At 36.9% G+C, this 23,019-nt stretch overlaps 2 protein-coding genes across 2 annotated transcripts; both read left to right on the top strand.

The window, feature by feature from the left end:
• Nucleotides 1-1,941: 1,941 nt before the first annotated feature.
• tnni2a.1 (troponin I type 2a (skeletal, fast), tandem duplicate 1) lies at nt 1,942-7,454 on the top strand. Its single transcript, XM_067379011.1, has 7 exons — nt 1,942-2,004; nt 6,003-6,034; nt 6,329-6,365; nt 6,447-6,575; nt 6,680-6,769; nt 6,857-7,033; nt 7,141-7,454. Exons 2-7 carry the CDS (start codon nt 6,027-6,029, stop codon nt 7,234-7,236), a joined length of 537 nt encoding a protein of 178 aa, XP_067235112.1. The 5' UTR covers nt 1,942-2,004; nt 6,003-6,026; the 3' UTR covers nt 7,237-7,454.
• Nucleotides 7,455-8,730: 1,276 nt separating this feature from the next.
• Nucleotides 8,731-14,003, top strand: tnni2a.2 (troponin I type 2a (skeletal, fast), tandem duplicate 2). Its single transcript, XM_067379114.1, has 7 exons — nt 8,731-8,828; nt 11,869-11,896; nt 13,079-13,115; nt 13,218-13,346; nt 13,425-13,514; nt 13,593-13,769; nt 13,847-14,003. Exons 2-7 carry the CDS (start codon nt 11,889-11,891, stop codon nt 13,940-13,942), a joined length of 537 nt encoding a protein of 178 aa, XP_067235215.1. The 5' UTR covers nt 8,731-8,828; nt 11,869-11,888; the 3' UTR covers nt 13,943-14,003.
• The last annotated feature ends 9,016 nt before the right edge of the window (nt 14,004-23,019 follow it).

Below are 23,019 nucleotides of genomic sequence, written 5' to 3'. Positions count from 1 at the left end.
TTTTTTATTGTTGGTTAAAAGCTTCAGTTCCCATTATGAGATGCCAGTCTCAAGCATTTCTCCTTTTTGGATTTTAAATATTCAAGAAATTTAAATATTTGACTATATTCTTTTTTTCTGAAAAATTCTCCTTCGTAATTCCTAAGAAACAACATATTACAAAATGTTTTTAATATATGAATATGAATAAAATATGAATCAATCTAGGTGATTCATGTTAAGCACTGATTCATATCTCTAAATCAAACAGAGAACTTTACTGTAAGTTGTTCCTTTTCATTCCTTAGGCTTTACACATGAATATATATTAGTTAAGTTAGAATATAACAAATATAACAAAAATACTGAACAGCTGTTGGCTCATTTACTTGTAGAGTATCCAATCGATACCTGTGGCAAATCAATGGCTGATATCATCAAATAAACTTAACATATGACACAATCTATAAATTGTTTGCATTGATGAACAATTATATTCTAAGCTTAACATTATTAAACTCTGATGTAATTTTTCAAATTCTGTATTAGAAAAGAGTGAATTAGAGCACACTCTAATATGTGTTATAAAGTTTGTAATAATTAAGATTTTAAAATGTTTTTGAAAGAAGTCTCTTATGCTCACAAAGCTGCATTTATTTGATCAAAAATAAAATAAAAGCAGTAATATTGTGAAATATTATTGCAATTTAAAAGAACAGTTTATATCCATTTTAAGTAAGAAACATAGTTTTACATTAAAGTGCCATAAATCTTAAATTGCTATTAAAGAGTATATAGATGTAGTTATTAAAGAGTTAATAGTGAAATGTTATCAATTGTAATGTTATGTTTTCAAATGAGAATTTTCTCTTGTTGACACGTTACTAATTTAACAATTTCTTTAAAGAACGGATTATTAAAAAAAGAAAGAAATCTTTCACACTTTATTCAGGCCCCCATAGGAATAATAAAAATGTGTTGAAAATCATTATTATTCCTTAATTTGCACATTCTCTTTCTGCTCTTTGCTTGACAGCTGTGCCAATTACATCACTATATTTGAGTGCCTGGAGTGGGACAGTCCCAGGTAGCCATCAGCACCATGCCAGCTGTTTGGAAACATAAATAGAACAGATGGAAATCTGCTACTCCTCATGTATTCACAGGCTCATCTACTGAATAAAAAAGAGTGTTTCCCCATCTCTCTAGTACGGTGCCCCTAAGGGGACATGGTGGTGGAAAAAAAAAATAAGATGGGAGGAAAAATAATTAGTCAAAGCTTTTGCGGTCGCCCACAAATGTTTTGCATTCCCAGAGAAACTTTGCATTCGCTCGCAAAATGTTTGCATTCCCCTGATAAACCTTGCGTTCGCTCGCAAAAACATTCGCAAAGTTTCTTGGGGCAATTCAAACATTTTGCAAGCGAACACAAAGTTTCTCGGGGGAGCGCAAAACATTTGTCAGAGAATGCAAAAGCATTGCCAAATTATTTTCGGAAGTCTACTATTTTTGGTAGAATTTCGAAGTGTGGATGTTCGAAGATGTTAACTGTGACAAGATGATTGACATGCCAGTTTACAGTGAAAGGATGCGTGTAACTTTTTTTTGTTTTTTTTTTGTTTCTGGGGCACAATCACTGTTGCTTGAAAAACAAAGCTTTAATATAAGATATATTTTTAAATATTATAAAAGATGTAATACAATACTTGAATCACTTTTTTTCTGCAAATGATTTTTTATTAACTTAGCAAAGTGTTCATGAACACTGCATCATGTGTGGGCTTCAATTGCACAATCTAAAGAGGGGTTATTTATATGGAGGGGGTTCGGGTAGAGATGAGGGATTTGATATTGTGTTTCAGGTGTGTGTTAGCCCATTGGTTCTCTGAATGGATCTACTACCATAAAAAGAGTGATGGGATTTCCTTGGTCATAAGGGAATACAATATATAGTTATGATGCCCACTCTCTGCACAGACCCAATTATTCCTCCATTCTCAAGGCTGTGTGTGCCTCAGCTCATTGGTGAGATGCTGTTTTCTTTGCTTTTTCCTTTGATTATCCTATTGTTAATGTTTTTATCCTGTTTCAATAGCATATGGGTGAATTTTGACCTTTTTGTTGTGGAATTAGGATTTTAACCAAATTTTGCTTGCAATGCATATGAAATGTGCTTATTTATTCTTTTATTTTCATTTTTGTAAGTGTAATTTGAGATAAGTGATTTGTGCATGATATAATTTTTCAGAATCTTTAAGAAAAGTTTGTTCAGACTTGGATTGATTTATTGGGAAATCAGTTTATTTGTCATGGGACGTTAACTTTGTATTCTTGTTGGGAATAGAAAACTGCTATTAAAAAATGCTCATTGCGCACACACTTAGTAGCTGAAAGATAATTGGTTTAATAGTTTATTTGAGATTTGGAAACTCAATCCGTTTCGGCTGTTAGGATTAGTGGGTGATATGCCATTGTTGCCATCTTTCTGTCAAGAACTAATCTTAAAATAAATAAATAACGCTTCAGCTGGTGTGTCTAAAATGACACTCAGGGATCTCTTTGGTGCTTTAGACAATGATGCTATGGCTTAAATCTGGGGTGTTAGCATTGTTCAAATATAAAGGACTTTACTACATATTTACTCACATTATCACAATGGTACTCATTATCAAACTTTAGACCTGGCATTGCAATTTGCATTCTGAAAGTAATCCTGACAAAGAAGTAGATTAGAGATTAGAGTTGATAATTGTTCAGTTTTGAACTAATTATAAGATAATTTTTTGATCCCATTAGGGAAATTCATGTTGTAAATATTAAATTAAGTTTAATGTTATTTGACATATTTATTTAAACTATATAATATAATATAATATAACATAATATAATATAATATAATATAATATAATATAATATAATATAATATAATATAATATAATATAATATAATATAATATAATATAATATAATATAATATAATATAATATAATATAATATAATATGTACTAAATGACAGAATTTTCATTGGGTGAACTATTTCTTAATTTTTTTTTTTTTTCTCAAAAATATGTGCAAAGCTATTTTTGAAATTTAATGTCCTTGCTTGATTGTGCTTTACTGTGCCCCTAAATGGAAATACATTTCAATCTTTGGTCATACATTCAAGTTAGGCTCAGCCTTTAAATAAATGGAAATTAAAACCTTGAGAAAGGGGTTTATGTGGAAAAAGTTGATGTCATGATTTGAGTCATTATGTTAGATCAGTTGCAGATGACTGGGAGGAAAGGAATAGAGGTGGGGTCAAGATTTTGATTATCACCCAGAAACAGGCTTAGCACAGAAGATCTCTAGAGAAGAACTTACACCTTCTGCCCAAAAATAGCAGATGATTCACTTTGGACCAGAAGACGCTATCACTGCCTTATATGAACATAATGATTGACTAGTTTGGTACTAGTCGTTTAGCAGTTTCTTTTCAACCAATCGACCAATTAGTAGGGGCAAACAGTGAAACAATGTTGTTCCGATTCACAAAAACGTAGTATATGAAGGCATTTACTTTAGAAAAAGTATAGTATAAATGTCATGGTTATGTTTAAGTATGTTTAGTTTCATTGTGTTTTGGTTTAATTTCCCTGTTCCCATTTTGCCTGTGTTCCTGGTCATTATTAGTTTCCATAGTTACTCATTTGTCCTTATTTGTACTCATTTGTATCATTTGTACTCATTTGTTTCCATAGTTACTCATTAGTTCTCATTTGTTCTCATTTGTACTCATTTGTCATGCGATTATTACTGCCACCCAAATCATTACAGAACACGGAACCGAAAGATAATTTTTTAAACACCGTTTCTATAAATGGAGGTACCAGCAGTCCTCCTGCTCTGCTTACCTATTACACCCTGCATGGAGCTTATTGACAGAACCCACCGAGCCTGAGCCTGCTGTGATGCCAGCACCAGAAACAATAGCTGAGCCAATCATTGCCCCGGAACCTGAGCCCGACGGAAAGTCTGACCAAGTGAATGAGCTGGCAACATTGTCCATCCCAGTGGGTGTGCTAGTGGAAATCTAGGGAATAGAATGGAGCCCCGCCCAAACTCCCACCGCTGAGGGTGGGCTGCAGTTGTCCTCTGTATAATGAAAAAAGAGGATGTTTCCTTCCTCCACTCAAGAGAGTCCTTTGGCCTTGCCTCTGCTGGCTCCCTTTAGTCCTTCTCTTGACTCCACTCTGCTGTTTTGATCTGCCATCGGGTCTTCCGGTCTCCAACTCTGCCTTGGCAAGGGGATCCCCTGGCCCCCCCTCCAGCCCCCAAGCCATCACTCAACGTCAACCAGCCGGCTCCTCCTTGGCACCTCCCTCCCTCGCATCCACCTGGGAGACAGTAAAAATACAGAAATAATACACATCTATTGGTGTGGCCAAGAACTGGCAGAGCACCCATAGCATGCGTCTCAATCAGCTCCCTAGTTCAGTAGTCAGGGCACTGATCAGGGAGTCGGCCACATTCATTTACACGGTATACTGATACATGACCTAGGAAGCTAGGAGGCTGATTAAGACACAGGCATAGTTTGTAGGGGTCTTCCTCTTCTACTTACTTTCTCTTCGTCGTCTTGGTATCAATGTGTGCTCGGCAAGACCGTTTTGTGCTTGAGCACCACCAAGTCGTGTTTTACTGTAACTTCAGCAGCTCCAGACACGTGAACAAAAGTGCCACTCTCATTGGTCTGCCAGTTTTTAACGTGGCGTGTCAAACCAAAAAAATGAACCCGAGGCGTTTTTAAAAAAATGATGATTTTACGCCTTGCGTTTTTCGCGTTGGTGTGCACACTCACATTGGCGCCCTTTGTGTAGTCACGAGACATTAAACGTCGCCGATAATCGCGCGCGATATTCGTCCTAGTGTGTACAGGCCTTAAGCCTGTTTAGTTTCATTGTGTTTTGGTTTCATTTTCCCTGTCCCTGTTTTGCCTGTGTTCCTGGTCATTATTAGTCCCCATAGTTACTCTAATGTTTCTCACCTGTTCTTAGTTCTGTTGATTACTCTGTGTATTTAAACCCTTATGGAGCTTTTCCACTGCATGGAACTACTCGGCTTGGTTCGGTTTAACACGGCTCAGCTCGCTTACTTTTGGTTTGCTTTTCCATTGCAGTTTAATACTGCTTCAGTGTGGGTGGGATTATAGACTGATCATTATAGTTGCGCCGCCTTTACTGCCGTGGATCTGCTCCTCGTCTGCCAACAAGTCTGCACCTTGTCTACTGACCACAATATAGCCATTTGTTTTTGGATGTTGCGTGCGGCGATTGTTTAAAGCAAGTCGTTTAAAAAATGTCGTGTGAACAAATTGCGGTGGCTGTTTCTGACTATTTAAATATAGCGGGTTTGGTGTCTTGCTTCATGACGCTGGTAGTGATGATTCTCTCTGACCAATCGTTGATCTGCAGTGTTTACACGTCACATTTAGTATCGGTTCAGCATGCTTGGAACCTCAACCGAGGTGGTACCATTTAAGCGAGCCGTACCGTTCTGTAGCAAGCCATCCCATGCAGTGGAAACGTGCCAAAAAGTGAGCCATACTGAGCCGTACCATGCAGTGGAAAAGATATTAGTTTCCTCTGTTCATTGTTCTGTGTCATTTGTGTTGAAGTAGCTGTGCCCTAAGTTTTATTCACATATTTGCAAAATTTTATTCACATGTTTGCCAAATTAAGTTATTGCATTTCCTGTGCCGTGCGATTATTACAGCCCCCCAAATCATTGTTATATTATATTATATTATTTATGTATGTGGAATAACAATCTAATTAAACGTATTAAAATGAATGAATCAATAATTAAATACATGATTAAAAAAAGAATAAAATGTGCATACATAAATATAATTCATTTTTATGAAACCATACAAGCTTAAACACTAACAAAGCCCATTTTACATAGTCCATGCAGAGTCCTTTTTCTTTGCTGATTGTAATTTTACCAGTGCTTTGCATTAATTGTAAATTGTTTCTTTCACAGGGGGCAAAATCAAATTCAGCCAAGATGTCGGAGTGAGTAAATATTTTGATTCCGCCTTTTTAGATTACCATCATCTTCCTCAAAACAATCTCTGTCCATTCATTTTCCTATTATTATTGTGAAACTGCTTTGAAACAATCTGTATTGTAAAAAGCGAATGACTTGACTTGACTCATTAACAGAAATGTTTTGCTGTGGTGGTATATTTCCTGTATGTTTGTGTATGTTAAATATAAAATAATACTGTGAAAAGTGCAGTCTTGTGGTTATTAGTTACTGCTTTACACAATGTATTTGATCGATCTCAACATTTCAAACCACCCCAGGAAAAAGATGTCCTCGAGTCGCAAGCATCATCTAAAGGTACGGTATGACTCAAAATAATACTTATTTTTCATTGTCCGTTAATGATTAATAACGACAGCCTGCCTCTCTGTGTCCCAGAGCTTGATGCTTGGCATCGCTAAAGGTTTACTGGAACAGGAAGAAAAGGACAGAGTGGTGGAGAGGCAGAGATACATGTCAGAAACCTGTAAACCTCTGTCTCTACCTGGAGGCATGCAAGCATTACAGGTACCAAACAATACATTCATGTAAATAATAAATAAGTATGTGCATGACACCTTAGAGGACATATATTGTGAGTGATAAATACTCTTTGTCCTTATTGTTTACAGGAACTGTGCAGGGAGCTTCACCACAAAATTGATGTCACTGACGAGGAGAGATATGATCTGGAAATGAAAGTCAATAAGTGTGCAAAGGAGGTAAGATGTCATCTAAATTATATTCCAATCCAATTTGTGTTTTATCTTATAGTTTCTATATTGATGGCTCTCATTGACTGATTGTAGATTGAAGACCTGAATATCAAAGTTATTGACCTGAAGGGCAAATTCAAGAAACCAGTGTTGAGGAAAGTGCGCATGTCTGCCGATCAGATGCTTCAGGCTCTGCTGGGCTCCAAGCACAAGGTGTCTCTGGATCTGAGAGCCAACCTGAAACAAGTCAAGAAGGAGGTCAAAGAGGAGGTGAGCGTTTAAATTGCATTCTTTATTGCTTTGTCTAAAATCTCAATCTCAAATCCTTAGTATACTGGCTCACTGACTAAATCTTATTTTTAATTTACTCTTCCTAGGATAAGGAACTACGCGATGTTGGGGACTGGCGTAAGAATATTGAAGACAAGTCTGGCATGGATGGCAGGAAGAAGATGTTTGAAGCTGAGGCTTAAATTTTGTTTTAGTTTTTCAAGTTAAATATGCTGCTCAAATTGAATTGGCCTTGTCTTTAATGTGCGAGAAACTGTACCATAAACACATTCATTTACATTTGCTATTATGGGAAAGTAAATGTGATCACCTAGTTTACTGTTCAATATTGAAAGAATACTGGAAATGTGCATTCTCAGCCCATGTATCAATGTCTTACACAACCATTAAAATGTTTAAGCAGGAATGATGTTCTGTGTTCATTCTGATGCATAATGTAACCAGCTTTTTAAATACCATTTCTTCACCAATCCCTGGGCACCAAGTAAGTATTTATTGTCAGTTTGTATTATTGATTTATGAGTGAATAAAAGCTGATAACATTTTATTATGTTTAAATATAACAGGTAATGGTGACGCCTTCCTGGCACTTGTGAGAACAATTGCTCGGAAACATGGACGATGTTGAACACAAAAATGTAAGGTAACGCGCGTTGTGAGATTTATCCTTTATTTATGGATAGATGGATGGATGGATGATCGTGATTTTAATGATTGTGAAAAACCGTTTTCATACTATATACGGTGACTAACTGTAATAGATCTAACCATTAATTTAAAATAGTTTTACAGTAAAATACTGTTAAATTTACTGTTTTTGGATGTGAAAAAGAACAATTCATTGTGTAATTTACAGTGAAAAACCATAAACTGACATTCCCAGAATTTCCCACTGTGACACTTCAGATTTGATGTAACCTTCTAAATATTAGTATTGACCTTCTCAGCTTGTGGAAAATCTGTTTGTGATGAGCTTTGATTCATCATGTGACTTTCATCACCACTGTGTTTGGTGGTTGTCAGCAGGGTTGCCAGGTTTTCACAACAAAACCCACCCAATTGCCCCTCAAAACTAGCCCAATTGCATTTCAGGGGGCTCCCATGGTAAAAATAGCGTTCCGGGGGGTAAAATCCATGTTTTTGGTGGGGCACCTCTGGTAAAATTTGCATTCAAGGTGCTAAATATCACGTTATTTGGGGTTGATTCAACCCGCAGCCACAGTGTAAAACTAGCACAATTCCACGGGAAAACCGCAGACTTTGCAACACTGGTTGTCAGTGTATTACAAAGGTACAAAACAGATATTAGTATTTCAATAGGTTGGTAAATTAACATCATATTAGTTAGTGAAATGTTGCTACCATATTTTTTACGGTAAATTTCTGGCAAATACAGCCGCCAGTTTTTTACTGTAAATTTAACTTTTTTTTTACTGTGTAGAGAGATACATAAATAGATACTGTAGATAGATGGATAGATGGATGGATATATAGATGATTGTAACACGAAGAGGTCATTCTTAGAATAAAAGAATAACTATCTTGAAGGACAGGATATTTATACTGAAGGCGCAGCGAAGGAGGGATAGTACCGTATTTCATGACCTTGTCAGCTCATTGGTTTGGTGGATAATCCACTTTCCATAAAGAGAAACCATGGATTTGCAGAGAGATCAGAGAATGCAATATATATCTTCTTAGCACGTCTGCTGCCTGTGTCTTGGTTTGACAGCCATCTGTTCCCTAGAAGACGTTCCTCTGTTCTTCTAGAAAGGTGAGAGCAGTTTCCTTGGTTCATTGTCTTTGCAAATACCATTTTTTTTTTTTTTTTTTTTTTTTTGGTACATATTTGTTGGAAGTTGTAAAATGTAGTTTGTGGGATTGATGATGGAGGTGATGGAGAAAGTTGTCATTCTTCTACCGTAAATTGCAATGTTAAGAAGTTGCCTGCTAAGAGCATAAATGTAATATATAGATTTTTTGTTGTACTGTTGTTTGGTTAGTTTTGTAGCTATTTATTGTGCATTTAGACCAAGTTGATATGTGAATGATTTGTGAAAATATCTTCAAATAGTCGTCACAATATTGTATGATCATTATTGGTGATTTTAACTCATGTAAAGTTTCTGTTTTTGCATCTCAACTGAAGTCTTTCCCTCTGGAAACAATGCTAAAAAGAACAGAATAGTTTTGAATGGTGACCTGAAGGGGGAGGTCTGGTTTGATATACTAACTGGTGATGTCAGTATACTGCTGTTTGAAAGTGAACACCGACATGAACATAAATCTGAGACCGATCCTTGAGTTTTACTCCACCTGTCAACACTTTCTTGTGGTCCTCCTTAATAACGACTGATTTACAACGCTGTCTAGTATAAAACTGATTTGCAATATTTTTCAATCTGAAAGACAATGCTGACTATTCACAAAGACCTTCTAGTTAATCTTATGCATGATGTGTAATGATTTGAAATGCCTTAACCATCTGGAAGCTCTGGAATATGGAAATATATTTCTTCAGAGAAATTAGTCTTGACTTTTAAGAGTTTAGAAGTTGCTCTTTTACCAAACCCTCACACAAAAAGACACAAAGGCTTTGAGACTACTTGATCTATTCTGCCATATGTTTCTGCAAAATATGTCCTCAGTCTCCTTCTATGGCTACTTAGAATAGTCCTTCTTCAAATAGACTTATGTGACCTGACTGTTGTCTTCACAGCTTTCTAAGTATGTCATTGAGGCATTAAGAGTCCATTTAAGTGTACTAAATTAGTCAATCAGTTTGTCATCGTTTGGCCAGTTAGTCCGGTCTGTCTCTCAGAGAAGGAGTATATTAAGAAAGACATTTGAGACGGTTGTTTAACAGGGAATAAAGGAGAGCTGTGTTGTCATATCTTTGACATCCCAGAGATGCTCTTGAGGATGGGGCTGTGTCTGCAGCTGATGTACTGGCCTTGAGATCATATTGCAGTGACCTCCTGGAGAAAATCCTCTAGGATGAGTCAAAGAGGCTTGGGGACCATGTGGTCTTCATAAAACTCCTGACATTAATAGTAATACAAAAAGGTCACATGACCAGAATGGCCATGGCAGGGTTTCTAAAGGGAAACTTGTATGGCTTAAAATAATGTAAATGATGTCTCTTACTGAAATATGTAGAAGAAAACCCATGAACGGTTTACATTATTTAAAAAATCCATGACATATTTGGACAACGGGCGGCACCATTTTGTTTAGGTGCACAGTGCGTTCTATGTCGATGATGTCAAATGGTTGAACTCGGTGAGCTACTGACACTACCCTGTTGCTATTTTTACCGCAACACAACTCAGAATATAATATACAATGCAACATTGTGCTGCTTTTGGTTGTAATTTCCAGTCAAAGGGCAAAAAGACAAGCGATGTAAGTCTTCACTGCTTTACTAGCAATAAGAGGAGAAAAGAATAGGAAGTTGTGAAGAATGTGGACAAATAAAACTTCCTAAAGAACCGTGTCTTTGTTCTCTTCACTTTAGATCTGATGCCTTTGAGGCTTTTAGCAGACCACAACTACTGAAAGAGCTTACAGTTGCCGATGGATATAAGCGTAGGCTTTAACCAAATGCTGCGCATGTCGTGGAGACTGATGAGGGCAACCCAAAACACATCTCAATTGAGACAGACTGCCTCAAAGCTTGTGTGTGCTGTAATGCACAAGATATCTGTGATAGTATAAAAACAGCAGCATCTTCTCAGCATGTTTAACCGTGTGTAATGCTTTCAGGTGACATATCAGACGATTTTTACACATCAATCATACAACAGTTGTTTGAATAGCCACCGAGACATTGCACAGCTTCAATGTTTTCATCCTCACAATTTTTTTTAAAAAGGTCGATCAAATCGATCGGGTTTTAAAAGGAACCCCGTGGACATTAAGACTTTGTATGCGTTACTAAGTTAACATTACTCCAAAACATACAGATGAAAAGTATCAAAGGCATCAAGGCTAAAGTGAAGAGAACAAAGACACAATTAGGAACTTCCCATTCTTTTCTCGTCTTCTTATCGCTAGTAAAGCAGTAATGACTTGCATCGCTTCTCTTGTTGTCCACCGACTGAAAAAATTGCAACCAAAAGCTGCACAATATGGCATCATATATTATATTCCGAAAAATACAACAGGGCCGTGTCAGTAGCTCACCAAATGCAACCATTTGACGCCATCAAGAACACAATGTGCACCTAAACCACAACAAAATGGCGCCGCCCATTATCCAAATATGTCATGGATTTTTAAAATAACGTAAATCTTTCATGGGGTTTCTACTACAAATTCCAGTAAGAGACATCATTTACGTTATATTAAGCCATTCAAGTCTTAATACCAGGGGTTCCCTTTCAATCCGGGTTTAGCTTGGGTTTAGAGTTTAGCTCAAACCCTGATCAAACTCACCTACTTGTAACTCTGAAGACATTGACTAGCTAGTTCAAGTGTCTGTGATTAGAGCTGGAAAAAAAACTCTGCAGGGCAGATTTGAGGAACCCTGGTCTATGAATTTGGTGGCATTGGATTGGCTATTGAAAGGTTACTTTGCTAGGAATAAGCTTTGGGCTATACCAACACTGGATCCTTAACCTGAGGTTGTTGGACATATATACTTGGTGGGGGGTTTTTAGTAATCAGATGTCGACAGTTTAACATTACAGTGGAAGACAGTTTGTATTAATACAATGATGATTGTGTACCTAAAAGTAACTGTGTTCTCATACTTGCGTACAGTGAGTTATTTTGGCCTCTGATGCATTTCTCTCTTTTCTTCCTGTCAAAAGGGTGTAAAGAAAACTACAAAATGACTGAGTAAGTATACCATCCATTCAGTATCTTGAGAAGAATGGCAGGAGTTCTTTGCCGGGAAATGTAAAATATCTCTGGGGGTTTCTCTGAGGAACGCAAAAGTTTTGAAGGGAACTCACTTAATACTTCAAAATACTAACACTAATGTACCTGTTAATGTTTGCTGATAGTAACACTGAATAAAACAAAATCATATCTTATGATTTTAAGTAAATTTACAAAACAGCAACATTACAAAAACAAATATTCTTGTTGTATATATATTGGTGGGGGGAATCATGCACAGATATCAGCAACAACAAGAATATTTGTTTTTGTAATGTTGCTGTTTTGTAAATTTACTTAAAATCATAAGATATGATTTTGTTTTATTCAGTGTTACTATCAGCAAACATTAACAGGTACATTAGTGTTAGTATTTTGAAGTATTAACTGTCCATACATTGCACTTTAAAAAGAATTTGTTGAGGCTCTTGTTGGTGAATAGAATAGAATTTTTGGACTATATTTTTTCTTTGTATCTGTCAGAATAGTACAAGATTATCTTACAATATACATGACATCAAATAAGGGTTAGCACAAAAGTAATCTGTAATCCAAAAGAAGTCAGATTATGTTACCAAAAATGTGTAATCTAAGAGATTATATTACTGATTACAAATTTTGGCATGTAATTTGTAATCAGTAACTGTAATCTACCCAGCTCTGTGTATACAGTATATAAAAGAATATAAAAGAATGCAAATATGTTATGTTTTGAAAGGCTAATATTCTATATAAGAAAATGGGAGATTCTTCAAATTGTAATCTTAAATGGGTTAAAGGGGCTGGAATTCCCTATGAGACTTTTGCACAGATTTTTGGCTTGATTTGCAGCCAAAAAAAAATGTGGTGCTAATTGCCAAAACACTAAAAAAACAGCAAGATGCGTTGTAACAGCCAAACATTGCATGTTTAAATAAGGCATTCTGTGTGAACAGGCCCTAAGGCTGACACCATCCTGACAACTTATGGATCATGGTTTAGAACAAACGTTAAGGCTATAAGGAATATCAATGCTGTGCTTCCTTGCAAGCATTGTAAATTTTGTGTCTATGTAAACAAAGCACAAATATTACTAAAATTGCACAATACAGAGGTGAACATCCTAATATAAAGTATGTCCTTGTGTCTCCTTTTTATTAGAAAACGAATGTCTAGTAGTAAGAAACACAGCCTGAAGGTAAGAGCTCATGTCTTATTAGCTGAACAAACCAACATCCAAAAAGTTCCATTTAAAATTACAAGTATACTAGGATTCTCAATGAATCATATTTTCTTGTAGAGCTTGATGCTTGTGGTTGCAAAAGACTTACTGGAAGCAGAGCAGATCGAGAAGAAGGAGGAGAGGAAGAGATACATGGAAGAAAACTGTCCTCCATTGTCATACCCAAGCTCCAAACAAGAACTACAGGTACAATCCGGTTATTATTACTTCTAGAAGCTTTTTTGGAAATTCAAAGCTTTAGTGTGAATTTTATTCTGTCAACAGGAGCTCTGCAAAGAGCTACATGCAAAAATCAATGTGATTGATGAGGAGAGATATATTCTTGAGCACAAAGCTATCATGGTCGTTGATGAGGTAAGATGTTTCTCGTGTATCTCCTTCTATGTGGTCCATCATCGAGGTGGTCAGCTAGATTATTTTTGTACGTTTCAGGTCAAAGACTTAAATATCAAGATTGTTGACCTGAAGGGCAAGTTCAAGAAGCCTCCTTTGAAGAAAGTGCGCATGTCTGCTGACGCTATGCTTCAGGCTCTGCTGGGCTCCAAGCACAAGGTCTCCATGGATCTGAGAGCCAACCTGAAACAAGTCAAGAAGGAGGTCAAAGAAGAGGTGATTACATTTGATGATCGAATTTTCATTTGTAGGTGATCAGGTCTTCCAGATCACTAGAAACCTGTTTTTCACAGGATAAAGAACTGCGTGATGTTGGTGACTGGCGTAAGAACATTGAGGATAAGGCTGGTATGGGTGGCAGGAAGAAGATGTTTGAGACTGAATCTTGAAGACGATGATGAGTAATCCACCATGATCTTTTCCTGACTTAGATCTGAATAAAATGTACTACTTAAAGGTCCTGCAGGAACTGCTTCATTTATAGTTCATAAAAATACTATAGATTGACTGTTTGCCAAAATCATGCCTTTTCTAAATAAACAACCTAACTGTAATAATTGTTGCTTTCTGCTTTATTTATTTATTTTTTAACTATTACTGTAATCTTTTGTTATCTTTTCTTTAATAGACAACAGACTTTCTATGTCTTATTGTAAATGATTAATCTGTGAATGCTGTTAAAAAGAAATGTGTATTTACTAACTCCACCTCGGTTTTGGTTGACATTACCATGCCCTCTCATCAAACCACAATTGTCAAACCACCTGATACCAGTTTTCACATCTCATAAAGTCCCACCCAACATTATTTTTACTAAAGTAAAAGGGGTAGCAATAAGGTTTAATTTTGACCTTACTAAACTATAATTCAATATAACTAACTTAAATTCTAAATCAAGGTAAGACTTCTTCCATTTTTTTTCAAATAAATACATAGTTCTGTCATGAAACTCTAGATGGCACAGGCTGATAGGTCCTTAACTCAATCTGTTTGCTATCACCTCATTCTCTTATAGGGAACAGCTGATTGGTTCCTTTTGTTTCAGTAGCCAATGAGCTTGCATGCTCAACCTTCATATATTTGGTCAGCATCTGCTGTAGCAATTGCAGCGTGCTTTCAGAAACCCTCCACCTTCCCCAGCTCCACCTGTATCTGCTACAGGTAATTCATGTATGTATATTGTATAGCAGTAGCATGTCTTGCTCACACCAGTGTGTCGTGAATTTATTGGAAGTGGCAATTGACCCTTTGCCAGGAGTTTGATTGACAAGCGATCTAACCAATCATAATGCTGAATCTGCCATTTTGTCCGACAAAGCAGTCAGGAGTTAGAAGATTAACCTTGGTGGACTTAAACTTGAAAGTGGTGTGTACCGACGTCTTTCTGCATTTGAAACAACTTTCCTTCTGATGTTCATTCATATTTATTTGATGCTATAAATTAACTAGTAAGAAGAGATGATCGGTTCACGAGCCTCTTGAGCTGAGGCACTACAGCAGTCTGTCACGACACATTAAAGAGCCACAAAACGTTTTTTATTGTTCGAATGTTCTCTGTCTAGTCTGGCAACATGTTGTCGGTGTCCTCTTTGCTCCGCGAGGTATTTTTCACTCTGCGTGGCGTGACAGCGCCATGCCTTGTAGGACAAAGCAACAGTAACTAAAGGGGGCGGGTCTTTGCGAAGGGTCAATTCCCGTATTGCTCGCAGCAGCATTACAGCAGCAGCAGTGTAGCAGATCTATACCGCCAAGACCAAACATTGTCATATCCATTGCCATGCCAAACACTCCAAGAGTTGTCATGGCAGAACTTTTTTTGTCTTTAAAAGGTTAATATCCAGTGTGAGGGTAAATTATAATTATAATATTTTATAATTCTTGCAGAATGATGTCCCTTTTATGTCTTGATGGATCATTGGGTGAGTAATTTCAAGACCCACACATCATCTCCCAAAGCATTTGCTGGTGTATTTCTATATTTGAAAATTGTATGCCCCCTTATTAGTTTAATAAGTGAAAGTCGGCATTACTAGCAGTGGTGAAAATTCTACAAAAAAGTAGCAAATAAATAATATATAAAAAAGAACATCTGTAAAGGGTAGGTTATTTTTAAGAAGGGAACATGGAAGGTATTTGTGGTGTGAATTTCAGATGTGTGCTCTGATCCACTGGTCTTAGCAACACAGCAGTTCCTTAAAGAGAAATCTGAGGTTTTGCTGAGCCATCAAAGAATGCCATTTTAAAAACCCTCATTGCCTGTCAGCAGCACGTGTGAATCCTGCTCGCCACCTTCTTCTTTGGGTGAGCACTTCTTGGTTGACTCCCCTGAATCTTACCTTGGATCTGAAGGATTTAACATGCACCTTCTTTACTGGACCTAAGGGCGAACACCTGCTTTCTGGATTAAACCTGTAATTCCGCTATTAATCTATTTAATACTGTTGAGAAGAGCAAAAATTCGCCATGTTACCTGAGCAGGATTATTAATGAACCGTTAAGTGATTTACTACTGGAGTAATAAATGTTTGGTAGGCATGTGATGATACAAATATTAATTATGCAATAATAAAAATCCTTTATTATTGCATTTGTAAATGTCAAGCAAATGTGTGCATTTCAAATGTGTGTGTTTTTTGATTTTACATGATGTGATTGTGATCTTAATGGCATTATTTAACATGCCATTGTGGCAATTATATTTAGTTAAGTCTACTATGTAATATGATTTTCATAGTTATGAATTGTGAATGTAATGAGCTGATCTCTCAGAAGAATAAACGTGCAACCTGGTTTAGTGCAGCTAGCATGTTGCTCGATGACTTATGAAGTGATGATTTGACACTTAGAAACCAAATCCTTCTGTGAGGAGCCAATTTACGATATGATTTCACTTGGTTTGCATTTGCTCCAAATTTATGTATGCTAGCATAAAGTTTATAACAAAATTTATAAAAAATGAGATAATATATGTCCGTCTTTGACTGTTTTCCCTACACTTTTTAGTTTTTTGTTTTTTTTTCAGGATCTTAAGCCATGATGCATTCACGTATCTGTTATAACATAATAACGTAATTATGAAACCAGCACTGATATGAAGACCATATACATATACATACCATATACATATTAGATATACAAATCCTCTAGTTTTCATGCAGTTTACTTTCTTTAGTGTTCTTAATTGTGGTTATTAGTATATTACTTTTTAAAACTGTATTGCAATGATTATGTCGATATGAATTTCAAATGGCAGGATTGGTAACAGGTCACAGGGTCAAAACAAATCCAAGACAAACATGTCAAAGGGATTAAAGAAGATATATGCCCCTGATTTATAGGCAATGCCAGACTATAAAAAGTATATATATTATATATAGTATAGTATATTGGTATTGGACATCACTTTCGTCATTTAAAGGTAGTTAATTTATTATGCTCTTAATGTACAGTAAATAGGCTATAACATACAGCCTATAATATATAGAAAAATATAAGAAATTAAATATAGAAGTTTTTTAAAGCTAAACAAGTAACAAGACATTTTTTTTTTCTGGTTTAAAAGGAAAATTATGTTAAAACAACAAAAAAGACCACAGTCCGCATGTATTCACACAGTTTGGAGGTGGCTCTCTGCCTGCTTTAAATTATAGCTTGAGTTTGGTGCGTTAGTACCTTATGCTTGGAGCAATGGTTTGGGTGTTTTAATATAACCTTTGATTATTTTTAATCTAGACTTTTGATTCTTCTCTTCAGGGATTAAGGATGAAGGTAATCAGGAAAAGACATTGATGGAGAGCAGCAGAAGTCTTTAGCAATATCTACTGGTCATGGTGGGAACTGCAGGTAATCTGCATCTTCAAACTGTAAAAAGATTCACATGGCCGTGTGTTATTATGCATAATACTACCTAACATAAAATTGATACAACTGATTGCTATTTTTTGTATTCAATGCAATACAGTAGCATATGCAATATGCAATAATAAATGTGTCAAGTTTAGTATTCTTGTTGATACATAATACATAGCCTCATTACATTACATGTTTAATTAAGTCAGTGGTGTCCAGTACCTCTTTAAGTCCTCTTTAAGTACATACTGTGTGGTTATTTAAATTTTTTTTTTCAGTCCTTTATATTAGGTGGCCTTAACTATTATGTACTTACATAGTAGTTAAGTGATACAATGCACTTATTGTGTACAAACATGTTTTACGTTACTTATATTTTAAAAATTACACCGCGACCCATCCTTAAACCTACCCATACCACCAAACCTGTCCTAAACATACCCATATCCCACCTCAATAGCAGAAAAGGTGTTTTGCAATAAAATATGAACACAATAAGTACATTGTACTTATTTTTTGATGAAAGTACATATTAGTTAAGGCCACCTAATACAAAGTGGGACCCTTTTTTCTTCCAATCATGTGTATAAAATTTGGTTTGGTAAAGAGGCAGTTGATGTTACTTTAGGTTAATGTGAATGTATAGTTACATTGAGAGCTTTGCATTGTGGGATACAGTATTCCATGCAGCATACTGCAGTAATTATTCATGCATACAAAAAAGTAGCATAGTCGGCACAGTATAAGTATATATTTATCATGCTATATAGAGTTTTGTTTAGTATGCTGTTCCAAACATACAACAGCCTTTGATAAAGTGTGAGCAAAAATATGCATGACATTATTTGGTTGTTGTGAAGTCTAAAGTGGTTTTTACATTGCTGAGTTACCCAAAAAAAAAAAAAAAAAAAAAATTAATTAATAAGAAAAAGTATATTAATTTTTTTTGTTTGTTTCACTTGCTGATTCAACACTTTTGGTTCTGGAATAAATTAATAATGGGCAACAAATTTCACCATTATTAATGTTTCACTTCTTGATTCGACACTTTTGGTTGTGGACAATTGTCTTCGACTATTGGATGCAGTTTTATTCTCGTATAGCCAGACCTTCAGACTGATGCCTCCAATAGCAGCTTTCATTGGTTACATTGGCCAAGGAGCGACCAAGAGACCACCTCACTGAGCAACCAGTCACAGTTTGTTTTGTTCAATGTCATGTTTAGGGGAAAATGTTAAGTCAATAGGCTTGTTCAATAGAGCAGCTCCAATGCATCTCGAACAAGCCTAATGTCCCTATGATAACAGACTAGCATGTCAAACTCTTGGACATCTTCTAAAGAGTCTATGCTGTGAACATACTTCCATACTTCACATACTTCCAGTGTTTAGTTGATCCCGATAAGCACTCGTCACAGCTGTAAACATGACGCCTTTCTTCTTTCATGAGGTGGCTTTGTGTCATGATGGCTTTGTTTCCAGATAGACTGTTAAGCCAGAGACACACTTAACGACTAGCTGAAACATTCAAAGACTGAGCTCAACACACAAAGACTGTTTCCTTCGACTGAAGCATATTTAAATACTTACACACGGAACCTAAACACTGACTGTAATCACCGACTGAACGCAACTGGCTCTGACTGGACGTGTTTGAGCGCAGTCAGTCATAAGTATGAATTTACATTCTTAATCAGCCTTACAATCGTTAAGTGTGTCCCCGGCTTTAAAGAACACAACACAGATTTCTCCTGGAAATCCTGTAGGATTCAACCAATAGGATGATGACTTCAAAACTCCCAAGTTATAGATGTGATTGTTTAGTTATCCTATTTACAGGTAACTTTGTTGCTTGTTAATAATTTATCCCACAGCTACATAAAAGAGTGTCTGAAAACAGGGGAATTATCAAGATAAAGTGAGTAGTGTTTAGCTGGTCATGTGATTTCAACATGGCTGCCTCCATGAGAGGGCGACCTGCCCCTAGTAGAATAAAACAGCTATTTATGACTGGAGTCTTCAACTCCTGTAAATAAACATTAAATTCGATATAAAATACTTTTTTACAGCTAACAGTGCTTTGTGCTGTCTAGATGCCTCAGCCTCTGTTTGATTCAGTTATTGTAACTTTTACAGAGCTGATGATAGTCAGCTACTGATAAGAAGAACATGATTTCATCAGTGGAAATGGTCCAAAGTAACCATGTTTCCTCCTTCCAACTTAAATGTGAAGTTCTATAAGACACCTTGAAGAAGATAAATTCAATGCGTCTACTGCTATTTGTTTATGATTTGAAAAGTATTCAGAACCAATTAGTTTTTTGGCTACTTATTCAAGAAAATTTAACTTTTCTACACAATTAATTGATAGTTTTAAATCTGAATGACTTCCTTCTTCATTGATGTCATGAGCTATTGGATAAAGCCAACCAATAGCCAATTAGATATACAGCCATTGTTTTAACTAACCTGGATTCAGGTTTACGTTAATTTTGATTTGTAACACCTACTTTTCATGAACCATTTAGGATAAAATATAGTCCCACCATACATATTTTCTCATTAAATATCACATTCTAAGGGAAATGTCACATTATAGAAGTAAAATGTATATACCACATAGTATTTAAAAAAAAAAAAAAATTATAGAATAGTAAGTATTAGTATTAACGAGTCAAGTGTTGACAAAAAAGATGTGTCTTCAGCCATTTCTTTCAGTCCAGTCTGGATAGAACACGAGCTTGAACAACGAGTTGTGTAGCATTCTCTTATAGGAAGGGCAAATCTGCAGGACTGGGCAGTTGCAATGTTGTCTGTTAAGTAGTGGTGGGCCGTTATCGGCGTTAACCTGCTGCGTTAACGTGAGACTCTTATCGGGCGATAAAAAAAATATCGCTGTTAATCTATTCTCAAAGTTGGGTTGGGAGCTGGGTCTATACTATGCAAGCTATGATGACTTTCACCTTGATATTTTAGCGCGGATGTATACCTAGCCGAACTGAACCCACCCCCCTTAAGCCGAGTTCAGACTGCACGATTTTAGCCCCGATTTTGGCTCGCCGACAGGTTTTGAGAAATCGCCGACAAATGCCTGAAATCACAAGCAAATCGGAGCTCGTTCACATGAGTGACAATCACGCAGTGTGAATGAGCAAAGACGCGATCTGAGAGAATCGCAGACGAGTCGCCGACGCCCGTGAGATATTTGGCATGCTAAATATCTGGACCTGTCGGCGATTCAAAATCCTGCAGTGTGAAAAGTGTTCTGACTGAAAACTACATTTGCGATGACCAACAGCCAATGAGAGAGCAAGATACAGAGCAGTGGGGAGTTGGGGGAGGAGTTATAGACCATAATATAAGCAAGCATGGCTTCGTTTCAGATAAACATTACAATTCTATCAAACAGAAACAAAGCACAAACATTTGCTTGACCATCCGCAACAGCAGCACATTGAAAAGTTATGTATTTACCTCCAACTCTCATTGCAGAACACACAGTCCACAGTCTCCCCAACCATTTCCTCCCCCATATTCTTTTTTTCTTTTTCTTGTTTTCGGTGCAAATCAGCGCACCGGCAATTCATATTGCAAGCCTCTTGCCGGCTACCGTTTTTAATAATAATAATAACTCCGGTCTTGTGTGATATCGCGTTGTTTCCTTGTCACATCTTGCGTGTGTTTGGTTGTGAAACGTAGTTTGCATGCCAGACAGAGTTGTCAGTGATTCTTCCTATTGTAAAGTCATGCAGTGTGAAACCTTCTGTCGCCGATCCATCGTGCAGTTTGAACACAGCAGCGACTGAATGCTGGCCAAGATAGTCATACAGTGTGAAAAGAACAGTGACCCGACTGCTTTGAAAATCGTGCAGTCTGAACTCGGCTTTAGTTACTGTTGCGCTGTCACGCCACACGCAGTGATAAATGCATCACGGAGCAAAGAGGACACTGACAACACGCCGACAGACAAGACAGAGCAGGTTACTTATGATATTTAGTCCCAGCTTTAAAACTGTGTAGTTTTTTAAGAAATTCAAACAATAAAACCCGTTTTCTTTAATGTGTCGTGACAGATTACTGTAATGCCTCAACTCAAGAGGCTCGTAAATCGATCATCTCTTACTACGAGTCAATTTATAGCATCAAATACACATGAATGAACATGAGAATCAGTGTTGTTTCAAACGCGGAAAGATGTCAATATACAAAATATAATATACAAAAGTTTAACTCCACCGAGGTTAATCTTCTAACTCCTATCTGCTTTGTCGGACAAAATGGCGGATTACTTTTAGTCATTTGCTGCGTCCCGATTCGCGTACTTATACTACGCCCTACTCTTTCTGTGAACAAAAAGTACTTACTTTTGAGTGTGTAGCAAAAGAGTAGACAAGCTTTGGGACATAATATCACGCCATACAATTGCGTCTTTGCTCTCTGCCGCATCCTGTCACCGTAAACTGGCCTGTCAATCATCTCACATCCTCCACATTTCATTTAGTTAATTTCCTACCGTATCGGAGAGAAATGCAGCTCGTTGATCTGCAGTCGCGAGTCTTTCATGTGGAGAACTCTCCTCATATTAATGCATAATGATGTATTTAAAAGTTAATGGCCAATCAGATCTTTATAAAAGTCCACATTGGTATTTGCAGATGAAAAATAACATATAACATTAAATAAATATTTTCTATCAGTTTGAACTGATTATTAGTCACTCAAACAACCTCTCAGCGTCGATTGTGCATATCCGCCATGTTTTGTAGTTTTTAACACTTTTTACTCGTGTTTGTGGTTCTGAACTGAATCCTCGTACAATGCGCAATGGGTTGTGGGCAATATTAGCCTTTATAGTGTGCACGGATCCACACTTCGAAAATCTACCGGAAATAGTACACCATCCGTGGACTTTTGGCATACTCTTTTCAACATACTATGCTTTGGGACACACTTATTTTAATCTCACATATTATTTAGGATGGATAGTATGGGCATTGGGACGCAGGGACAATTTGGGTATCTCACATATTCTGAATGTCTTCGGCAGAATTCAGATGAGCCATTTTAATCTAGATTAATCTAGATTTAAAAAATTAATCTATGCCCACTACTACTGTTAAGTTTAACTGATCATCAATTACAACTCCAAGGTTCCTGGTGTAACTCCTCAACCAGGTCCTACTTGCCCTGCTCTGCGTGGGCCTCGAACCTGGCTCTCCGTCGTGGGAGTCTGACGCTCTAACAAAGAGGCTAAAGGCTGCAACCTCTAGCGTCAGTCACTAGAGCATCTCTTGAGATCAGAGGAGTGAGATTACACTCACCCACCTAAACCTCACTTCCATCCGGGTCACGGCACCACCGTAACCCCTCACCCAGGTCCTACTTGCCCCGCTCTGCATGGGCCTTGAACCTGGGTCTCCCGCATGGGCGCTCTAACAAAGACCGCAGTCTCTAGCGTCAGTTGCTAGAGCATCTCTTGAGATCAGAGGAGTGAGGTTTACTCGCACAGCGACTACTAGCTGGCCTCCATTACACTGGCTGTCTTGGATTGCGTTATTGTTGACAAACCTAGCTGAAACGGAGAAGTTGTTGTGATGAAGTGTTGGGTTGGCTGAGAC

This window comes from Chanodichthys erythropterus, chromosome 24, assembly GCF_024489055.1.
Source record: "Chanodichthys erythropterus isolate Z2021 chromosome 24, ASM2448905v1, whole genome shotgun sequence".
Classification (NCBI taxonomy): Eukaryota; Metazoa; Chordata; class Actinopteri; order Cypriniformes; family Xenocyprididae; genus Chanodichthys; species Chanodichthys erythropterus.
This window is presented reverse-complemented; position numbering and strand designations above follow the sequence as displayed.

Coding starts and splice junctions, on each gene's coding strand:
- tnni2a.2 (XM_067379114.1), top strand. Junction 13,347..13,424: donor GCTCCAAACAAGAACTACAG/GTACAATCCGGT, acceptor TTCTGTCAACAG/GAGCTCTGCAAAGAGCTACA. Junction 13,515..13,592: donor CTATCATGGTCGTTGATGAG/GTAAGATGTTTC, acceptor TGTACGTTTCAG/GTCAAAGACTTAAATATCAA.
- tnni2a.1 (XM_067379011.1), top strand. Junction 6,366..6,446: donor GTCGCAAGCATCATCTAAAG/GTACGGTATGAC, acceptor TCTGTGTCCCAG/AGCTTGATGCTTGGCATCGC. Junction 7,034..7,140: donor AGAAGGAGGTCAAAGAGGAG/GTGAGCGTTTAA, acceptor TACTCTTCCTAG/GATAAGGAACTACGCGATGT.